Source organism: Rhinichthys klamathensis, unplaced genomic scaffold (genome assembly GCF_029890125.1).
Source record: "Rhinichthys klamathensis goyatoka isolate OS25496 unplaced genomic scaffold, OSU_Roscu_1.1 h1tg000001l_1, whole genome shotgun sequence".
Taxonomy (NCBI): domain Eukaryota; kingdom Metazoa; phylum Chordata; class Actinopteri; order Cypriniformes; family Leuciscidae; genus Rhinichthys; species Rhinichthys klamathensis.
Window position 1 is genome coordinate 1,026,810 of NW_026606555.1, and position 22,409 is coordinate 1,049,218.

At 42.9% G+C, this 22,409-nt stretch overlaps 1 protein-coding gene across 9 annotated transcripts in view; it reads right to left on the reverse strand.

Annotated features, from left to right (window-relative positions):
• lama2 (laminin, alpha 2) overlaps positions 1 to 22,409 on the reverse strand; it is a 364,467-nt gene that overhangs the window by 276,145 nt on the left and 65,913 nt on the right. For all 9 annotated transcript variants that reach the window (XM_056268199.1, XM_056232539.1, XM_056272103.1 and 6 more), the window contains exons 4-8: positions 18,665 to 18,907; positions 15,280 to 15,459; positions 4,838 to 4,927; positions 4,206 to 4,323; positions 2,572 to 2,750 (exon numbers count right to left, since the gene is read on the reverse strand). In XM_056268199.1, coding sequence (XP_056124174.1) covers positions 2,572 to 2,750; positions 4,206 to 4,323; positions 4,838 to 4,927; positions 15,280 to 15,459; positions 18,665 to 18,907 — 810 coding nt within the window. The remainder of the gene's footprint in view (positions 1 to 2,571; positions 2,751 to 4,205; positions 4,324 to 4,837; positions 4,928 to 15,279; positions 15,460 to 18,664; positions 18,908 to 22,409) is intronic.

A 22,409-nucleotide genomic window follows, 5' to 3' on the forward strand; every position in this document is an offset into this window, starting at 1 on the left:
GCGAGACTCCGGTGGGAAGTAAACCGGAAGTGTCGCCTTTAATCACAGGAGAGTCGCGAATGCGATGGCGTATTGTCAGAGAAAGTCCAAGGCCCTGTCCCAAATGGAACCCTAAGCACTCGCGGTCTTCCTCTGAGTCCGCACTTTCGCGACGTAACGCCGCTTTGAATGTCGGGAAGAAGTCTGCTGTGGAGTCCGCATCAGCGCGGGCTCGGCAAAAGTGCGCATCAAGGGCGCAAATCGACCGCAGAGGGGGCGCTCGCGAGCACCCTTCTGAGATCTAAAAATGACAAATGGGACACACTACGGTCTCACGGACTTAACGGACACGCGCACGCGGCAGCCATTGTAAGTCCACAAGACCGAAAGTGCACATGAAGTGTGCCATTTGGGACTGGGCCTAATATGGGGAGAACTCCCACTCACATTAAACTTCCGGGTTCTGAACTGTTGCAGTTCCACTCTGGGTCCATATGAGGGCGCTCACAGGCGGAGTGCAGAATGAATGGAGGTCTATGGAGCAATACCCCTAAAAATCCAATTTTCTCAGGATATAATTTTTTGTCTAGTAATTCGAATGTTGTATTCGAAAGAAGATGCAAAGAAATTACACATTGCTGGGTGTTAGATTTTTTAGAGTCACTTATTTGCTTTAAAAAGTCTTTTAAAATGGCAATGACGTCATACACATCGTACGACCAGAGACCTGCTTTACGGCAATCCTTCATTCACCGGTGCTTTCGCGCATAGACAGACGAGAGAAGCCGCAAAATTTAAAAATACTACTGTTATTGTGTCACGAAATGTAGTTTTAATAGTTTTTCAGTCGACAATGTAGTTGTTGAAAGCTCAAATCTGTGGTTTATTTATAAAGATAGCGCTTATTTAAAAATTTGATCTGACGTTTTCGGAGTTGTGAGGACCAGTCTTTCACCGGGTCTCAGCGCTCTGCACCCCGCCTGGAACAGCCTTTCCTCGGTGCTTCTGACGTTTGTGGTCAAACATGACATATAACTCGTCTTGTGTATATCTAACGGGCGATCTTTGGTCTCATGAATCTTGTTCCCTGGCAAATCGTTTTGGCTGACGGCAAAGTGAAGTTTCATAACTTTATATTGTGGCTATTTTAACGTTGTATCCTGCTGTGTCTGAATCGTTTACTTTATTTATTGTCTTGCATAACTCTTCTTATACCTTTTAGGCTACTTATACTGTTATAATGTCTCTTACTGATCAATAAAACTGAAAAATAGACAGGGTTGTGTCATTTTATTTTATATAGCCTATATTTTATATAGCCTTTTCATTACTATTTTATTTGCTGTACTGTTTGTTTGTTTATTTTATTGACTAAACTATTTACTATTACTTCTCACTTTATCTTATATTTACTATTTGCACTGCACTGTAGTTGTACCATATCGTATTACCATAGATAAAGGATCCATCAGTTATCTTTGTTATTGCTAAAATCGGGTCAATCACAGAAAATGCTTTTTCCACAATAAGAAAACTATCGCAGCAACGTCCCAAAGCGGCCAATAGGGCGTCTATGTATTTATTATGTCTATGCTTTTGCGTTCTGCACTTTCTTTTCTCTCGAGGCATCTACTACACAACTGACACAGGTAAATACATGTGTGGTCCCGCTTCGGATGCCACGATGCCATCAAGCGGTATCTCTGGTCGTAATCAGTCCTTCACTGACCAATCAGCGTCCATTAGCAGAATGCTAGCGTGTTATGGGCAACAACAACTCAACCTGTAAGAAATCGAAAGGACATAAGTACTCGTTCATTCAACTTTCGACCTATGACCCATGTTGGACTTGCAAAACCTACATTCAAATCTAAAATTTATCAATGACAATCGGGTGAAAAAGACCAATTTAGCCGTTTAGCCCCATAGACTCCCATTAATTTTGCACTCGGACTATTGCCCCCAGTGGAACTCTGGTGGAACTACAACCAAAAAGTCGGTACAATAGGACTTAATAGGGAGTGGCCAGGCTTTCCGTAGACGGGCTTTGGTATTGTTGTGTTTAATGTAGAAATGAGTTATTCTAAAAATGTATACATTTCTTTGATACTTTAGACTATATACAGTGAAATTCATTCATAAATATTTATATATAATTTAGAACGTAAAAAAAAGAAGCAGGAACGAACCATAGACATATCCTATATTGGATATTAACATCCAATAGTGTAAATCGCGGCGGCAGCTTCAGGTTGGTAGTCCAAGGCATTGTTGTTTATCTGTACTTACGGGGTTCTTCCCACCGGAGCCTTGCTTTCGATTTCAAAATGGCGGCTGCGTGAAATCAGCGTATTGTCCATATTTAACCAACATGGAAACAATCCAGCATTTTTTTATGTGTAGGAGTAGGAATAAAAAACGTCCTCCATAGTGTAGGAAAGCTTAACATAGAAACACAAATTAAAGAGGTGGGGCTTAGCACACTGTCAATTTCACATTGTTTGTTTTCCCCCTGAAAAAGTTGCTTTCAGAAGTAGCATATGAACAATAAGGACCAAATTATTTCTGAGACAGGAAAAAGAGAAAACTCACCCCACTTGGTCTGTAGTATCCATCTATGCATGATTGACAGTTAATTCCTCCTGTGTTGTCAGAGCAACCAAGACAGACTCCGCCTCCCTCATACGCTCCATTACTGTTCAAACTCAGCTTAGCATCGGCCACGGTCTGGTTGTAATAGCATTCCTCTGATTTACCGTGGCAGTTACACTCTGGCAAATAAACACATCCCACAATGATACAAAGTAAGAAAAGCGGTACAGTTTAACAACCTGCTCCTCCTGACGAATTAAAATACTGCAATACCACATGAGGAAGAGTTGAACGTTGGTACCATAGATATCCATAATAAAGGCTAGATGTCTTACGGCGGAGTCTCTATCGTCATCACCGGCGGCCATCTTGTCACAGGCAAGCTTTCTGGCGGGCTCTGTGGTCCCTGATGTAAGACGAGTGATCAGCACGAACACAAACACTCTTATCTCGTTGAAATCTTGACGGATTTACAAACGTTATTAACGTGGCTATAATTCTGGATGATTATTTATTTATACACTTATTATTCATAAGTATGCAGTGTCGTAACTACATCTCTGACGTTTATAACAAACCAAACCGTTTGAAAATCGGTAGAAAATTGAGCAAGTTATGGTTATTTAAAAAGTACATGCACCATTAAAACACAATGTTACGAGTGAGCGAGCTGCCTGTGACAAGATGGCCGCCAGTGCGGACGTCGACCTCCATTGGCCAGCAGCGCGGACGAGACATCTAGCCTTTATTATGGATATCTATGGTTGGTACCATGTGTGCTAATAATCACACCAACAGCACTACTGCAGGAACAAGATATAAGCTAATACAGCGTAATATTTCCACCACAATATCGCAAGTTATTTTCCTTAAATTGACGTTTACTCATTTAGCAGACACATGTATGCATAGCGACTTCCAGTCAAGGCCTACATTGAGTCTTCCCTGAGGATGCTGTTCATTGCATGGATCACTGGGATTGACCTTATAATGGAAGAATCCCATTAAAATAAATTTCTCAATATAATAAGAAAAGTGTTAATGAAAGGTTGTGTAATCACAGACATGCTGATAAATCAGGTCAATGGACAACAAAAACACAGAGAAGTGTCCCTTCTTCTTTCTTACACCATAAATTCAGAATCTGCCATTTCTAGTCCAGAAGAGATGTCCAAATCTCTTACTAATTCACAAATATCCTGTGAAAACTAGCAGCAACTTGGGCCATTTCTGAGAAGTTACTGGAGTTACAGGAAGTTTGAGTGATATTGCTTTATTACAATATGTTCAATTGAGTAACTTATATATTAGACACAATGTTGCTGATTAATTTGTCCATTTCTAAAAATGATTCCAAACTCAGACACAGCCACATTGACAGCACACAGTTGCAGTGTTTTGTTCCTGAATGTTTTAACAAATCGGTTGAGTGAATGATTCAATGACTTCACCGTGTCTCTTGAAAAAGACCAAAAACTGTTGCATAATTTTAATTACTATGCATTCACTTTTACATAGTGTGACTATGATGCAATATAACATGGACTGATGTTCCTAGTGTTTATAACACACCTAAAGTAAGACACAAATGATCAGTAATCCAGCATGCTCATTTCTGCGGGACATTGTCTTACTTTCACAGACGTGGCGCGTGAGGAAGGTTCCCGCCATCCAGGGTTTCTGGTTGTAACCAGGGCAACAGCGGTCACAGCTCTCTCCACAAGTGTTGTGTTCACACTCACAGCTAAATTTCTGACATTGAAACCAAACAGTCAATCAAACCAACTGTGTGCCATTCAGAAGGCATTGAGAATGCCTCCCCAATTAAAACTCAACTTTAATTGGGATTTACACTGCGTATTTCCAAAAACAGATGACCAGTGTTTAAAATGATACCTACACACACATTTATTTATTTAATCTATATTTGTCAAACTTGTTTATTTTGATAAAGTCATCTGAAAATGTGCTAGACATTTTGTGGCGCTGTAAAGAAAAAAACTAAACCGTTTTGAAGATAGTGAAGTTAGAAGACAAATATGAGGACACACACCACAAAATACAACTTTATGTTCATATCAGGCACAAAAGCAACTATCTAGTTATTGAATTTTTTTAAACTGCTGTGAGTGCATGCCTCATAAAGGCCAAAAGTGATTCGTTTCTAATTAATAACTTAATAATAAAGCTCAAGCAATAAACCTAATTAAAAGTGCACACAGGAACTAATTTTAGGATAATAATTATTTAGCTTTAGATGACAAACCTTGGTGTCTGTGTTGAGAGGGCAGGCCTTAGCGTGACCATAGCAGATGCACATGCCTCCCACTGATATATCCTTAATGGAGTAGTAATACTGAAAAACAAAAGCATTACGGTCATATTTGAACTCAAACTCGACAGTAACACAAACAGAAATGACTCCATCCCAGTGTATCAGCTCTCTGGATCGTAAAAGAAGATGTACACATGTATACAGGAGCAGAGCATTTTGTAGATGGTTTCATTTTCGTAACACGTGGCAAACCTCCTGCACATGTACAGTATGAGAAGTTCAGATGAAGAATCTTTCAAGCAAAGTGTCTATAAGTCTATGCCTTTTCAGCTAAAATTCCCATAACACGTCACACAACTAAAGTTAAGGAGTTTGTGAAGTAAACATATTAAAAAACACTCTGGCAGATTTTTGTTTTATGATTCTAAATAATGAATTGGTCTAGATGCTGATGCTGGGGGGCCTGTGGTGTGTGGTCAACATGTCACTATTTTATGATGCACAATACTACACCCTTAAAGGTACTGACTGCATCACCATTGTGTGGAGTTGGTTGTGAAGCTCAAACAAACAGATCAATGGTTTGAAAGCGCCACAGAGTCACAGTTTAAAGGGATAGTTCACCCAAAAATGAAAAATCTGTCATCATTTACTCACCCTCATGTTGTTCCAAACCCATAAGACTTTCGTTCATCTTCGAAACACCAATGAAGATATTTGAATGAAATCTAAGAGATTTCTGTCCCTCCACTGACAGTCCATACTTCAAAAAGTTCATAAAGAGAATGTAAAACTAAGGCCTTGTCCACAGTAATATGTTTTTTTTTGGAAACGCATCTTTTTTGTCTGTTTTGGCATCAACGAAGACAGCGCTTTTTTGCGTCTCCCAAGTGGATACATATAAAAAATGGCGTTTTCGTGTTGTAGTGTGGACTGTGAAAACGGAGGTATTCGAAAACGATGACAAGATGATGTTTAGTCATGTGACCGATATTGTACCCTTTGGGCCCTATCATACACCTGGCGCAATGCAGCGGCTGGCGCGACGCAAGTGTTTTGCAAATTCTCGTGTTACGCAGCACGTTTGAGCTTCAGCAAGAACCAATGAGGTTCATTCTCGTGTTACGCAGCACGTTTGAGTTTCAGCAAGAACCAATGAGGTTCATTCTCGTGTTACGCAGCACGTTTGAGCTTCAGCAAGAACCAATGAGGTTCATTCTCGTGTTATGCAGCACGTTTGAGCTTCAGCAAGAACCAATGAGGTTCGTTCTCGTGTTACGCAGCACGTTTGAGCTTCAGCAAGAACCAATGAGGTTCGTTCTCGTGTTACGCATCACGTTTGAGCTTCAGCAAGAACCAATCAGGTTCATTCTCGTGTTACGCAGCACGTTTGAGCTTCAGCAAGAACCAATGAGGTTCATTCTCGTGTTACGCAGCACGTTTGAGCTTCAGCAAGAACCAATAAGGTTCGTTCTTGTGTTACGCAGCACGTTTGAGCTTCAGCAAGAACCAATGAGGTTCATTCTCGTGTTACGCATCACGTTTGAGCTTCTGCAAGAACCAATGAGGTTCATTCTCGTGTTACGCATCACGTTTGAGCTTCAGCAAGAACCAATGAGGTTCATTCTCGTGTTACGCAGCACGTTTGAGCTTCAGCAAGAACCAATGAGGTTCATTCTCGTGTTACGCATCACGTTTGAGCTTCTGCAAGAACCAATGAGGTTCATTCTCGTGTTACGCCTCACGTTTGAGCTTCAGCAAGAACCAATGAGGTTCATTCTCGTGTTACGCAGCACGTTTGAGCTTCAGCAAGAACCAATAAGGTTCGTTCTCGTGTTACGCAGCACATTTGAGCTTCAGCAAGAACCAATGAGGTTCATTCTCGTGTTACGCATCACGTTTGAGCTTCAGCAAGAACCAATGAGGTTCGTTCTCGTGTTACGCATCACGTTTGAGCTTCAGCAAGAACCAATGAGGTTCGTTCTCGTGTTACGCAGCACGTTTGAGCTTCAGCAAGAACCAATGAGGTTCGTTCTCGTGTTACGCATCACGTTTGAGCTTCAGCAAGAACCAATGAGGTTCGTTCTCGTGTTACGCAGCACGTTTGAGCTTCAGCAAGAACCAATGAGGTTCATTCTCGTGTTACGCAGCACGTTTGAGCTTCAGCAAGAACCAATAAGGTTTGTTCTCGTGTTACGCAGCACGTTTGAGCTTCAGCAAGAACCAATAAGGTTCGTTCTCGTGTTACGCAGCACGTTTGAGCTTCAGCAAGAACCAATGAGGTTCATTCTCGTGTTACGCAGCACGTTTGAGCTTCAGCAAGAACCAATGAGGTTCATTCTCGTGTTACGCAGCACGTTTGAGCTTCAGCAAGAACCAATGAGGTTCATTCTCGTGTTACGCAGCACGTTTGAGCTTCAGCAAGAACCAATGAGGTTCATTCTCGTGTTACGCAGCACGTTTGAGCTTCAGCAAGAACCAAAGAGGTTCATTCTCGTGTTACGCATCACGTGTGAGCTTCAGCAAGAACCAAAGAGGTTCGTTCTCGTGTTACGCAGCACGTTTGTGCTTCTCAAGAACCAATGAGGTTCATTCTCGTGTTACGCATCACGTTTGAGCTTCAGCAAGAACCAAAGAGGTTCATTCTCATGTTACGCAGCACGTTTGAGCTTCAGCAAGAACCAAAGAGGTTCGTTCTCGTGTTATGCAGCACGTTTGAGCTTCAGCAAGAACCAAAGAGGTTCGTTCTCGTGTTACGCATCACGTTTGTGCTTCTCAAGAACCAATGAGGTTCGTTCTCGTGTTACGCAGCACGTTTGTGCTTCTCAAGAACCAATGAGGTTCATTCTCGTGTTACACAGCACGTTTGAGCTTCAGCAAGAACCAATGAGGTTCATTCTCGTGTAACGCAGCACGTTTGAGCTTCTGCAAGAACCAATGAGGTTCGTTCTCGTGTTACGCAGCACGTTTGAGCTTCAGCAAGAACCAATGAGGTTCATTCTCGTGTTACGCAGCACGTTTGAGCTTCAGCAAGAACCAATGAGGTTCATTCTCGTGTTACGCAGCACGTTTGAGCTTCAGCAAGAACCAATGAGGTTCATTCTCGTGTTACGCATCACGTTTGAGCTTCAGCAAGAACCAATGAGGTTCATTCTCGTGTTACGCAGCACGTTTGAGCTTTAGCAAGAACCAATGAGGTTCATTCTCGTGTTACGCAGCACGTTTGAGCTTAAGCAAGAACCAATGAGGTTCATTCTAGTGTTACGCAGCACGTTTGAGCTTTAGCAAGAAACAATGAGGTTCATTCTCGTGTTACGCAGCACGTTTGAGCTTCAGCAAGAACCAATGAGGTTCATTCTTGTGTTACGCAGCACGTTTGAGCTTCAGCAAGAACCAATAAGGTTCGTTCTCGTGTTACGCAGCACATTTGAGCTTCAGCAAGAACCAATGAGGTTCATTCTCGTGTTACGCATCACGTTTGAGCTTCAGCAAGAACCAATGAGGTTCGTTCTCGTGTTACGCAGCACGTTTGAGCTTCAGCAAGAACCAATGAGGTTCGTTCTCGTGTTACGCATCACGTTTGAGCTTCAGCAAGAACCAATGAGGTTCGTTCTCGTGTTACGCAGCACGTTTGAGCTTCAGCAAGAACCAATGAGGTTCATTCTCGTGTTACGCAGCACGTTTGAGCTTCAGCAAGAACCAATAAGGTTTGTTCTCGTGTTACGCAGCACGTTTGAGCTTCAGCAAGAACCAATAAGGTTCGTTCTCGTGTTACGCAGCACGTTTGAGCTTCAGCAAGAACCAATGAGGTTCATTCTCGTGTTACGCAGCACGTTTGAGCTTCAGCAAGAACCAATGAGGTTCATTCTCGTGTTACGCAGCACGTTTGAGCTTCAGCAAGAACCAATGAGGTTCATTCTCGTGTTACGCAGCACGTTTGAGCTTCAGCAAGAACCAATGAGGTTCATTCTCGTGTTACGCAGCACGTTTGAGCTTCAGCAAGAACCAAAGAGGTTCATTCTCGTGTTACGCATCACGTGTGAGCTTCAGCAAGAACCAAAGAGGTTCGTTCTCGTGTTACGCAGCACGTTTGAGCTTCAGCAAGAACCAATGAGGTTCATTCTCGTGTTACGCAGCACGTTTGAGCTTCAGCAAGAACCAAAGAGGTTCATTCTCGTGTTACGCATCACGTTTGAGCTTCAGCAAGAACCAAAGAGGTTCATTCTCGTGTTACGCATCACGTTTGAGCTTCAGCAAGAACCAAAGAGGTTCATTCTCATGTTACGCAGCACGTTTGAGCTTCAGCAAGAACCAAAGAGGTTCGTTCTCGTGTTATGCAGCACGTTTGAGCTTCAGCAAGAACCAAAGAGGTTCGTTCTCGTGTTACGCAGCACGTTTGTGCTTCTCAAGAACCAATGAGGTTCGTTCTCGTGTTACGCAGCACGTTTGTGCTTCTCAAGAACCAATGAGGTTCATTCTCGTGTTACACAGCACGTTTGAGCTTCAGCAAGAACCAATGAGGTTCATTCTCGTGTAACGCAGCACGTTTGAGCTTCTGCAAGAACCAATGAGGTTCGTTCTCGTGTTACGCAGCACGTTTGAGCTTCAGCAAGAACCAATGAGGTTCATTCTCGTGTTACGCAGCACGTTTGAGCTTCAGCAAGAACCAATGAGGTTCATTCTCGTGTTACGCAGCACGTTTGAGCTTCAGCAAGAACCAATGAGGTTCATTCTCGTGTTACGCATCACGTTTGAGCTTCAGCAAGAACCAATGAGGTTCATTCTCGTGTTACGCAGCACGTTTGAGCTTTAGCAAGAACCAATGAGGTTCATTCTCGTGTTACGCAGCACGTTTGAGCTTAAGCAAGAACCAATGAGGTTCATTCTAGTGTTACGCAGCACGTTTGAGCTTTAGCAAGAACCAATGAGGTTCATTCTCGTGTTACGCAGCACGTTTGAGCTTCAGCAAGAACCAATGAGGTTCATTCTTGTGTTACGCAGCACGTTTGAGCTTAAGCAAGAACCAATGAGGTTCATTCTAGTGTTACGCAGCACGTTTGAGCTTTAGCAAGAACCAATGAGGTTCATTCTCGTGTTACGCATCACGTTTGAGCTTAAGCAAGAACCAATGAGGTTCATTCTAGTGTTACGCAGCACGTTTGAGCTTTAGCAAGAACCAATGAGGTTCATTCTCGTGTTACGCAGCACGTTTGAGCTTCAGCAAGAACCAATGAGGTTCATTCTTGTGTTACGCAGCACGTTTGAGCTTCAGCAAGAACCAATCAGGTTCATTCTCGTGTTACGCAGCACGTTTGAGCTTCAGCAAGAACCAATGAGGTTCATTCTCGTGTTACGCATCACGTTTGAGCTTCAGCAAGAACCAATGAGGTTCGTTCTCGTGTTACGCATCACGTTTGAGCTTCAGCAAGAACCAATGAGGTTCGTTCTCGTGTTACGCAGCACGTTTGAGCTTCAGCAAGAACCAATGAGGTTCATTCTCGTGTTACGCAGCACGTTTGAGCTTCAGCAAGAACCAATCAGGTTCATTCTCATGTTACGCAGCACGTTTGAGCTTCAGCAAGAACCAATGAGGTTCATTCTCGTGTTACGCATGACGTTTAAGCTTCTCAAGAACCAAAGAGGTTCATTCTCGTGTTACGCAGCACGTTTGAGCTTCAGCAAGAACCAAAGAGGTTCGTTCTCGTGTTACGCATCACGTTTGAGCTTCAGCAAGAACCAATGAGGTTCATTCTCGTGTTACGCAGCACGTTTGAGCTTCTGCAAGAACCAATGAGGTTCATTCTCGTGTTACGCATGACGTTTGAGCTTCTCAAGAACCAAAGAGGTTCATTCTCGTGTTACGCAGCACGTTTGAGCTTCAGCAAGAACCAAAGAGGTTCGTTCTCGTGTTACGCAGCACGTTTGAGCTTCAGCAAGAACCAATGAGGTTCATTCTCGTGTTACGCATCACGTTTGAGCTTCAGCAAGAACCAATGAGGTTCATTCTCGTGTTACGCATCACGTTTGAGCTTCAGCAAGAACCAATGAGGTTCATTCTCGTGTTACGCAGCTCGTTTGAGCTTCAGCAAAAACCAATGAGGTTCATTCTTGTGTTACGCAGCACGTTTGAGCTTCTGCAAGAACCAATCAGGTTCATTCTCGTGTTACGCAGCACGTTTGAGCTTCTGCAAGAACCAATCCGGTTCATTCTCGTGTTACTCAGCACGTTTGAGCTTCTGCAAGAACCAATCAGGTTCATTCTCGTGTTACGCAGCACGTTTGAGCTTCAGCAAGAACCAATGAGGTTCGTTCTCGTGTTACGCAAGAACCAATGAGGTTCATTCTCGTGTTATGCAGCTCGTTTGAGCTTCAGCAAGAACCAATGAGGTTCATTCTCGTGTTACGCATCACGTTTGAGCTTCAGCAAGAACCAATGAGGTTCATTCTCGTGTTACGCAGCACGTTTGAGCTTCAGCAAGAACCAATGAGGTTCGTTCTCGTGTTACGCAGCACCGTTTGAGCTTCAGCAAGAACCAATGAGGTTCATTCTCGTGTTACGCATCACGTTTGAGCTTCAGCAAGAACCAATGAGGTTCATTCTCGTGTTACGCATCACGTTTGAGCTTCAGCAAGAACCAATGAGGTTCATTCTCGTGTTATGCAGCTCGTTTGAGCTTCAGCAAGAACCAATGAGGTTCATTCTCGTGTTACGCATCACGTTTGAGCTTCAGCAAGAACCAATGAGGTTCATTCTCGTGTTACGCATCACGTTTGAGCTTCAGCAAGAACCAATGAGGTTCATTCTCGTGTTACGCAGCTCGTTTGAGCTTCAGCAAAAACCAATGAGGTTCATTCTTGTGTTACGCAGCACGTTTGAGCTTCTGCAAGAACCAATGAGGTTCGTTCTCATGTTACACAGCACGTTTGAGCTTCTGCAAGACCCAATGAGGTTCATTCTCGTGTTATGCATCACGTTTGAGCTTCAGCAAGAACCAATGAGGTTCATTCTTGTGTTACGCAGCACGTTTGAGCTTCTGCAAGAACCAATGAGGTTCATTCTCGTGTTACTCAGCACGTTTGAGCTTCTGCAAGACCCAATGAGGTTCATTCTCGTGTTATGCATCACGTTTGAGCTTCAGCAAGAACCAATGAGGTTCATTCTTGTGTTACGCAGCACGTTTGAGCTTCAGCAAGAACCAATGAGGTTCATTCTTGTGTTACGCAGCACGTTTGAGCTTCTGCAAGAACCAATGAGGTTCGATCTCGTGTTACACAGCACGTTTGAGCTTCAGCAAGAACCAATGAGGTTCATTCTCGTGTTACTCAGCACGTTTGAGCTTCAGCAAGACCCAATGAGGTTCATTCTCGTGTTACGCATCACGTTTGAGCTTCAGCAAGAACCAATGAGGTTCATTCTTGTGTTGCGCATCACGTTTGAGCTTCAGCAAGAACCAATGAGGTTCATTCTCGTGTTACGCAGCGCGTTTGAGCTTCAGCAAGAACCAATGAGGTTCATTCTCGTGTTACGCAGCGCGTTTGAGCTTCTGCAAGAACAAATGAGGTTCATTCTTGTGTTACGCAGCACGTTTGAGCTTCAGCAAGAACCAATCAGGTTCATTCTCATGTTACGCAGCACGTTTGAGCTTCAGCAAGAACCAATGAGGTTCATTCTCGTGTTACGCATCACGTTTGAGCTTCAGCAAGAACCAATGAGGTTCGTTCTCGTGTTACGCAGCACGTTTGAGCTTCAGCAAGAACCAATGAGGTTCGTTCTCGTGTTACGCAGCACGTTTGAGCTTCAGCAAGAACCAATCAGGTTCATTCTCGTGTTACGCAGCATGTTTGAGCTTCAGCAAGAACCAATGAGGTTCATTCTCGTGTTATGCATCACGTTTGAGCTTCAGCAAGAACCAATCAGGTTCATTCTCGTGTTATGCAGCACGTTTGAGCTTCAGCAAGAACCAATGAGGTTCATTCTCGTGTTACGCAGCACGTTTGAGCTTCAGCAAGAACCAATGAGGTTCATTCTTGTGTTACGCAGCACGTTTGAGCTTCAGCAAGAACCAATCAGGTTCATTCTCGTGTTACGCAGCACGTTTGAGCTTCAGCAAGAACCAATGAGGTTCATTCTCGTGTTACGCATCACGTTTGAACTTCAGCAAGAACCAATGAGGTTCATTCTCGTGTTACGCAGCACGTTTGAGCTTCAGCAAGAACCAATGAGGTTCATTCTCGTGTTACGCAGCACGTTTGAGCTTCAGCAAGAACCAATGAGGTTCATTCTCGTGTTACGCAGCACGTTTGAGCTTCAGCAAGAACCAATCAGGTTCGTTCTCGTGTTACGCAGCACGTTTGAGCTTCAGCAAGAACCAATGAGGTTCGTTCTCCTGTTACGCATCACGTTTGAGCTTCAGCAAGAACCAATGAGGTTCATTCTCGTGTTATGCAGCACGTTTGAGCTTCAGCAAGAACCAATGAGGTTCATTCTTGTGTTACGCAGCACGTTTGAGCTTCAGCAAGAACCAATCAGGTTCATTCTCGTGTTACGCAGCACGTTTGAGCTTCAGCAAGAACCAATGAGGTTAATTCTCGTGTTACGCAGCACGTTTGAGCTTCAGCAAGAACCAATGAGGTTCATTCTCGTGTTACGCAGCACGTTTGAGCTTCAGCAAGAACCAATCAGGTTCGTTCTCGTGTTACGCAGCACGTTTGAGCTTCAGCAAGAACCAATGAGGTTCGTTCTCCTGTTACGCATCACGTTTGAGCTTCAGCAATAACCAATGAGGTTCATTCTCGTGTTACGCAGCACGTTTGAGCTTCAGCAAGAACCAATGAGGTTCATTCTCGTGTTACGCAGCACGTTTGAGCTTCAGCAAGAACCAATGAGGTTCATTCTTGTGTTACGCAGCACGTTTGAGCTTCAGCAAGAACCAATCAGGTTCATTCTCGTGTTACGCAGCACGTTTGAGCTTCAGCAAGAACCAATGAGGTTCATTCTCGTGTTACGCAGCACGTTTGAGCTTCAGCAAGAACCAATGAGGTTAATTCTCGTGTTACGCATCACGTTTGAGCTTCAGCAAGAACCAATCAGGTTCATTCTCGTGTTACGCATCACGTTTGAGCTTCAGCAAGAACCAATCAGGTACATTCTCGTGTTACGCAGCACGTTTGAGCTTCAGCAAGAACCAATGAGGTTCATTCTCGTGTTACACATCACGTTTGAGCTTCAGCAAGAACCAATCAGGTTCATTCTCGTGTTACGCAGCACGTTTGAGCTTCAGCAAGAACCAATGAGGTTCATTCTCGTGTTACGCATCACGTTTGAGCTTCAGCAAGAACCAATCAGGTTCATTCTCGTGTTACGCATCACGTTTGAGCTTCAGCAAGAACCAATCAGGTACATTCTCGTGTTACGCATCACGTTTGAGCTTCAGCAAGAACCAATGAGGTTCATTCTCGTATTACACATCACGTTTGAGCTTCAGCAAGAACCAATGAGGTTCATTCTCGTGTTACACAGCACGTTTGAGCTTCAGCATGAACCAATGAGGTTCATTCTCGTGTTACGCAGCACGTTTGAGCTTCAGCAAGAACCAATGAGGTTCATTCTCCTGTTACGCAGCACGCTTTTAAGCTAAGGTTTCCGCTAATAATAACTGACCCTAAATGTGAATAAAAGCCTAAATTCAATCTGTTCATTATATAAAGCGATCAAGTCACTTCAGAAAATATGGACTAAACAATTGATACAGATTAGTTTTATGAGCTCTGTATGAACCTTTTGAAGCATCAAAGTGGTAGTTGTGTGGACCGTCAAGGGACGAACAGAAATCTCTCAGATTTGATCAAAAATATCTTCATTTGTGCTTCAAAGATGAACGAATTTCTTACTGTTTTGGAACGATAATTGTTTCATTTTGGGAAACTAACCTCGCACTACACTTTACACATACAGGAATGACACACATAACCTTCAAATGATCCTTTAAATTAGCCAGCTTATGCCTCCCAGACTACAAAAAGACTCTTTGAATGAAATAATTTGGATGAAATACATTTATCCAAATTGCTCAATGCACGTGAGAAACATAATCCTGCATTTCATAACGCAACACTTCTTTGATGGAAACAGGTCAATCAGCAAGTTAATGAGTTTGTAGGAGGAAGTGGGCGGGTGGAGGCGTGTGATATGGCGTCTTTGAGGGAAAGAGCGGGCCGATTTGATAATTACTGTGTGATGTTAATTAAAACCCATCTGTCTGAGGAGGAGAGGCTCGTAATGGATGAGGCGGCCCGGGCAGCATTAGCTTCAACCATCCACACACACAGATGGCGTATGCGACGACAAACACACGTGTGGCACATTCTCTCTGGTGCCAAAGCATTGCACTAGTCCCTATAGCTCCAGCGGAGAAACACACACACACACACACCCGTCTGCTGACGATGAGGTCGATGTCTCCGGGGTCATTGACATCGAGGGTCATGAGGTCAGCGTTTAGGGTGCGAATCCTCTGGAACTGCAGGCGGATATAGCGGGCCGAGGTGAAGTTGAGCAACATGGGCGATGGATCATCCGCACTGGGACGGCCGTTTATTAGTGAGGTGTGAATCTGAAAGAAAACAAGAATTATTGAGTCTTTATGAGTGAGTCCTTGAATCATTTCCTCAACTGTGGTAGTGCAACAGTTGATCCTGTTTTTTTGTTGGTGGGGATAAAAATAGACAACAACACTAGGTACATACGTATATCTAGGTACATATACAGTATATGTGTGTGTGTGTGTGTGTGTGTGTATGATGTATATATGATGGGAGAATATATGAGACTATTTTAAGATCATTTAGCCTTTTCTAATCAGGTCCACTGTGTGTGTTCATATAGCAGGTGCCACAAATTGCACAAAATTTTGTAGCTTTCCAATTTTTTTTTTTTTACAAATTCTAAATAGAATGACCAAAGACCATCAGGGTTCACAGAATATAAACCAATAAATACAATTATTAATGCAATCTATTGACAACCAAAGTGTTGTTGCAAATGCTGCTCAAGGATGTGATGTGGTGTGTGTGTGTGTGTGTGCGTGCGTGCAGAACTGGGCTGTTTTTCTTGGGTTAATGATGTGTGCTAATTAGTGCTGTGTGAGTTTATGATGTCTGTTTTTAAAGAAGATGGAGCGACATTTAAGTCCAGGCTTGATCTCCCCACCCACCTCCCTCATTAGTATGGTACACACACACACACACACAAACACACAATACAGTTCAATATAGTCCTATGATCTGAAATCTGTAAATCTGACTTTCAGAAAACACACACACACACACATTAAAACTGCTGCTGTAGGAGAACTTCCATCTCATCTATCATGCCTGTGTGGGCGTTCATGTCAGCCTGCGATTAGCTGTTGGACGAGCTGTGTGGGGAAGTTAGCAGCTCTATTAATGCAAACATGCATAATTCTACATGTTTTTGGTTTGTATGTCCATTTGCTCTGATATCTGTTTAAATGCGTGTATGTATTTTCTATTATTATTGTGTTACACACACTCATTTAAACAGATATCAGAGCCAATTTTCATACAAACCGAAAACATGAAGAATTATGCATGTTTGCGTTTGAGTGGGCTCTGAATGAGAGGGACACTGGAGTGTGTGTGTGTGTGTGTGTGTGTGTGAATTTTGTTTTTCTCTTGTCTATTTTCTCTAATTAAGAATTACAGCATTTGTTGCATTAAGGTGTTTGTTATTTGAACTGGGTATTTTTGTAGTTACTTTGATGTTTTCTGACAGTGTCATTGCATTATCATTCCACCAATCCCATGATTGACACCATGGTAACCATAGCAACATTCCCCCATGTGTTTAGTCTCCGCCATTCTGACCAAAGTAATATTTCAGCGACAAAAGACTCTTGCCATGTCCATTTATTATATTATAAGCGTTTCGGTGAGTGTTGTTTCAATATTATTGATTATAAATGCAATAATATATATAATTATATATAATTTATATATATATAAATGCAGTCCATTTACCATTAGATGAGAACTGAACTGAGCTGGATGATGACATCACTGTTTTCTGCAGAACTGCTTTGTAGATGAAATGAACTAATTTAATAACCAATTTAAAAAATGATCTTTACAACGGACATGAATCAACACTGAACTGATTTCAGCTGAACAATGACACTATTGTCTTTTAGAGCTGCTGTACAGCCGAAATGAACTGTTTGCATCATTGAATCATTCTCCTGTTATCTCTGTAAAGCTGCTTTGAAACTATCTGTATTGTATAAAGTGCTTTATAAATAAAGGTGACTTGACTTGACTTGTTTATGAGCTTGGCTCATGCGGTTGTCTTGTCACTCCCAAAAATTACAGAAACTTTAGTGTACAGAACGGTATTAAAGTCCCACTGAAGTGCCTTGGATCGCGCAGCTTTGTTTGATGCGTTGACGTGATTTCCACTGAAACAGGAAGCGAAGGCGGGACATTGAATGGCTCCTCCCCCTTTTCAAACAGCCAATAGCGTTGAGTTTCCCTCACAGACTGCAGTCGTACTTGACAGCACTATGGAAGCGAATCCGAGCGCTGATGATACGCTGGATTCAATAGTAGAGGTGTGAATAAATTCTAGTCATTTCATATTTAACCAGCGTACAGTTGGAAAACAGAATAAAACTCGAGCGTTTGAGCAACCGAACACACACTCCTACTACCCATATTGCTCTGTGACGTGTCAATGGTCTCTTTGGTCAGGTGGTGTTTATAGCAGAGGGGGCGGAGCTTCAGATTCTAGAGAGCATTTGATTGGACAGGAGATGTGATGAGAAGCTGAAGTCCGCGGTGATGTCATAAAAATCCCTGATCCATTTTAGCGGGAGTGAGAGACTGTAAGTTTTGAACGCTTATATCTCCTAAATGTGATTTTTTTAATTGTTTTGGAACATACCAGCTTATTAATAACCGAAAAGCGCATGTTGTCTACTGCCAGGGCCAATTTGAATGGTTTTGATAGTGCAAACGGTTGAAGCGTTACGGTAAAACGAGTACAGCTTGCTGGTATGTGTCGGCGACGACACCGCCGGTTCTAAAGGGTTAATGCTAACATATTCACACTAAAAGCTTCATACTTTCTGCCTGCTGGATGTGTGCACTTTTGGTTTAATTCATAGTAAAATGGGAATGGAAATCTTAAAGCTACACTGTGTGATTTTTACCCCCATCTAGCGGTGAAAAGGTATATGACCATCCAGTGAATATTAGTTTCTGTTCCTCTCAATTCCGATTTCGTTTTAACTCCTACGGTGGCCAATGTAGTCCAAGATTAACATGGCTTCCAGTTCGACCTCGTCCATGAGTGTTCCTTCAAGTGTTCGACACGGTGCCATCGAGTTTTAAAACGCGAAAGGCGAAGCTTGAATTAACGGGTATGTCCCTCTTTGGCTAATGTACTTTCAAGATGGAGGGGCAACATGGCGACCGACATTAGAACGCCTTACCCGTATGTATTTTCAATGGCATATTATACACTCACAAGAATACTTTATTTCTTGAACGAAGTAAATATACATTAATGAGCACATATATTTTTGAAAGAACTAAGTGTTTTAGCTAAGAATAAACTAAAAAAGTTACACAGTGTAGCTTTAAGGATGAAACCGTGATTAACACAATAATGAATTTAAAGAAAAAAAGTCAAATTATAAAACAGTACAGGATATATGACCCCTCCAGAAGTCACTCGTGGCATTCAAACCTTCTCATGACGCTACTTAAGCCTCTCGCCCCTTGAGTCCAGGTGTTTCTCACCTCGCCGTTCTCCAGAGGATGGATTTTCGAGTAGAAGGAGGTGCAGATGACCTCCTCATCATGCGTGTAGGACGGCGGGCCTGTTTTGGGGTTGATGTTGAAGCGTGTGAGGCACTCGGTGTCTGTTATAGCGTAATACTGCCACGGCATGAATGTTTCGCCGTCCAGAGAACGTTCCAGAATCCAGTTTCCAGGCCGAGGCGAGTTTGCAGCCTTCAGAATCACATACGCGACCTGGAAAACCTGTGTGAGAGGAGAACGCGGAACAGAACATTAATATTCTCGCAAACATGTTGTATACACTGTTTATGTAGCCCTGACAGAATCTGTCAAATCTGTAGCATTTTTTGAATAAGAGCTGAAAAATATGAAGCAGCACAACTGTTTTCAACATTGATAATAATCAGAAATGTTTTTTGAAAGATTTCTAATAATAACCGTCAAATACAAAACACCATTACATAAACATAACGATATGTGATAAAGCCGGCAACAGACTCATAATGGATGAACGTCTAACAGGAGAACAGAAATGTAAGAGAAGATCTGAGAAAGAAATGAAAACTTGATTCCCATGATCTCAGTCTTTTATTCAGCAGCAAAAGACTCAAGGCACATATGCACACACACACACACACGCACGGGGCGGTGTGTGTATCACGGTGTGACACGTTAAACACAGTCCCTGACAGGTTCTCGGCGGCCTTCAGAAAGCTTCAGGGCGAAGTGACATTTCAGCTTACCTGAAGAGCTGACCTGAATAAAAAGAAAACATGAGAAACGGGGGGAAAAGAAGCTAGGCTGAAGTCTCTATTCATTTGTGTTACCTTTTTAGCTAACACTGCCCCATGAGAAACACACACACTCTTTCATCTGCAGCAGATAACAGGCTTGTGTTACCGTCTCTCGCAGTAAAGCTCTGGTTCGCGCAGCACAATGCTGTTCTGTGTGTTGTGTTCAGAGAGAGAGAGGTGAGGCAGGAGCGAATCAAGGACGTCTGAACAGCATCGTCTGACTAAACTACTGGATGAAAGACACAGGGAACCGAAGGCCACGCCAGTAACACGTGTGTGTGTTCAAACTACACACTGTAACTCAAAACTCACTAACATATACACACATTCTGAATGGTCAGTGGTCAGATATGAATAATCAGGGCAACACTAGAGCTGAGGTAATAATTGACTCTGGACCACTGAATAATTTACACTCTGCTTTGTACATTATCAGATCGGGTTGTACATGAATTTAACAGACTCTCTTTCTTCTCACATAATAAATAAATCTATTTCGTGTCCATGTATTTATTTATTTGGTCAACAGTAATGTAACAACTGTAATAATGTACAGAGAGCAGTGCGACACATTTATTTTGCCTGGCTGATTATACGTTGCATTTTGTGAAGGAATGTCTCAAATTTGGTTAATTTCAATAGAAGCTCCAACATATTAGGAATGCTTGTAGCTGTGTTGCTATGTGTCACGAGTAAGAGATTAAGTTGATTAATAATGCGAGTGTCTGGCTTATAATAAACTCATCTAACGGATCTGCATGGACACATCAAAGTAAACGTTATAAACAGGTAAATTTGTCTTTCTGAACGGGTGCATGATGATGTATTGACGCGTACATTGTAACACGTAGCATCGCAATTCCTCATTCACTTTGATGGTCTAAATGCAGCGAATGCAGCGATTTTTGGTTTGCACTTCTGTAATCGAAGTTTAATGTCAGTCATGGTCCCACACCGGCTAAACACCCTCTGGCGCCTGCTACAGTAGCGCCGCCGTTTACCCTGTGTACATGTTTTTAACTCTTGCCATTTTAAATATTCAGGCACAAGAAGACGTAAAAGAGAACCCAATTGTACTTATTGTGTCAAGTCAAGTCATCTTCATTTATATAGCGCTTTTAACAATGTAGATTGTTCCAAAGCGGCTTTACAGTGGTAATAGGTAAATAATAAATTAAAGTAACAGATTGTTTTGGCTTTACGGCAGCTCTAAAATAAAGTTATTTTCCAGCTAAAGTTAGTTTTGATTAATTCACTTCCGTCGCAACGATCATTAGTTATTAACTTAGGGGCCGCTAACACGACACCGATCTAACAGAAAACTCTTAAGTTCTCTCTACGCTACGGTGGCCGAGAGAGCTCAACGCGCTGCAACTGAAGAAAACACATGCAAATACAAAAAAACACATGCAAATAAAATAAAACGCATGCAAATACAAAAAAACGCGTGCAAATAAAAAAAAACACCCGCAAATTAAGAAAACATCTTCATCAGTTTCACAACACACGTGTGCTCCAAATACTCACAACACCACCAAATACAAACGCGCTGCAAAAGCTCACAACACAAATACAGAAAACGCGCTGCAAATAACACAAAGCACAACGGAAATGTTTCCAGAGGAACCAAATAAGTGACGAACCCGGCTGGGACGTGCTGGAATAGATATCCATAAATCTATGCTTCCATACATATAGTTTTATGTCTATATGTATGGACACTCTTGAAAATGAGATGTTGCATCTCAAGGGGCTATCCATTAATAAAATTGAAATTGAAATTAATTTCCTCATTATTTTCACCTGGGATGTTCCCATGACAACGCAGCACAGCGTCCATCAGCTGAAGAGCTGTTCTTACCACAGAAATATAATGCTGTCAACATAACGGATGCAAATACATTTTTAGTTTTAGTTTACAAAAAAGCTTTTAAAATATGCGTTATATCTGTGTGTCTCAACTTAAAAATTTTGGACCCTACATTACCTAACATTCCCTAAAGCCACGCGAAACAACGATTATCTGTACAGAGGTAAAGGGAAGGAGGCCTTCACAGGCAGGGACTAGTGACATTTCAGGACTGCATTGTCGTCGCGTCCAGACGCATGTCCTTCATGAGATCTGTGCGCACACTTCTCACAAAGTGAGTACAATTGGGTTCCCTTTCAGTCGATAACGTCGGACGTAGTCGACGGTCGACTGAAATGGGATCACTTCAGGTGAGCCTATTGTCTTCGAGTATTATTGAACGAGCCAATGCACATTGGCGTGCAAGATATGCATCTCACACTCCGCCCCGCGGCGCGGGTATAAACACGGAAGTAGATGCACGCACCATTTGCTTTTTTCTTCGGAGCCGAGCTCATGTTTTGGTCTTCTGAAGAGTGTTGTTGTACAACGAACGAGTGTGTCGGCGCTTCTTTGGGAAGTCTCTCCTGGTGTCGGTGTTTACGGCGCGAGTGCAGCGTTGATCGCGAGCTTTCAGCTCTGATTGGTATCTCAGGGCGGGCCGTGCTGGTTCTCAGCCCGCCGCCCCAGTGTCATTCTTTCCCGAAGTGCATGGAGAGCTTACTCAGTCGTGGGAAGCTCCTTTTACTGCTGAAAACGATCTGGGTAGTTCTTCCTCCCTCGCTACCCTTGACGGAGGAACAGTGTTGGGTTATGAGGCTATCCCTCCGGTGGAGCGGTCTGTTGCGACACACCTGTGCCCAACGTACCGCTGCGTCGGGGGATCCTTGTTTCCCCTCGCAGGCCTGTGAGTTCGCGTCAGGCTCGACGGCCAGAACTTACAGAGCTTGTGGGGAAGCAGCTTCTTCCTTGCATCCCTTGGCGTTGTTGCAGGTCTACCAGGCCAAGACGCTCATGGACATGCACGGGGGTAGTCTGGGGCACAGTGGCATCCGCCACACTTCGGTGTCGAGCGCATCTACTCCTGTCATGCGTGCGGAGA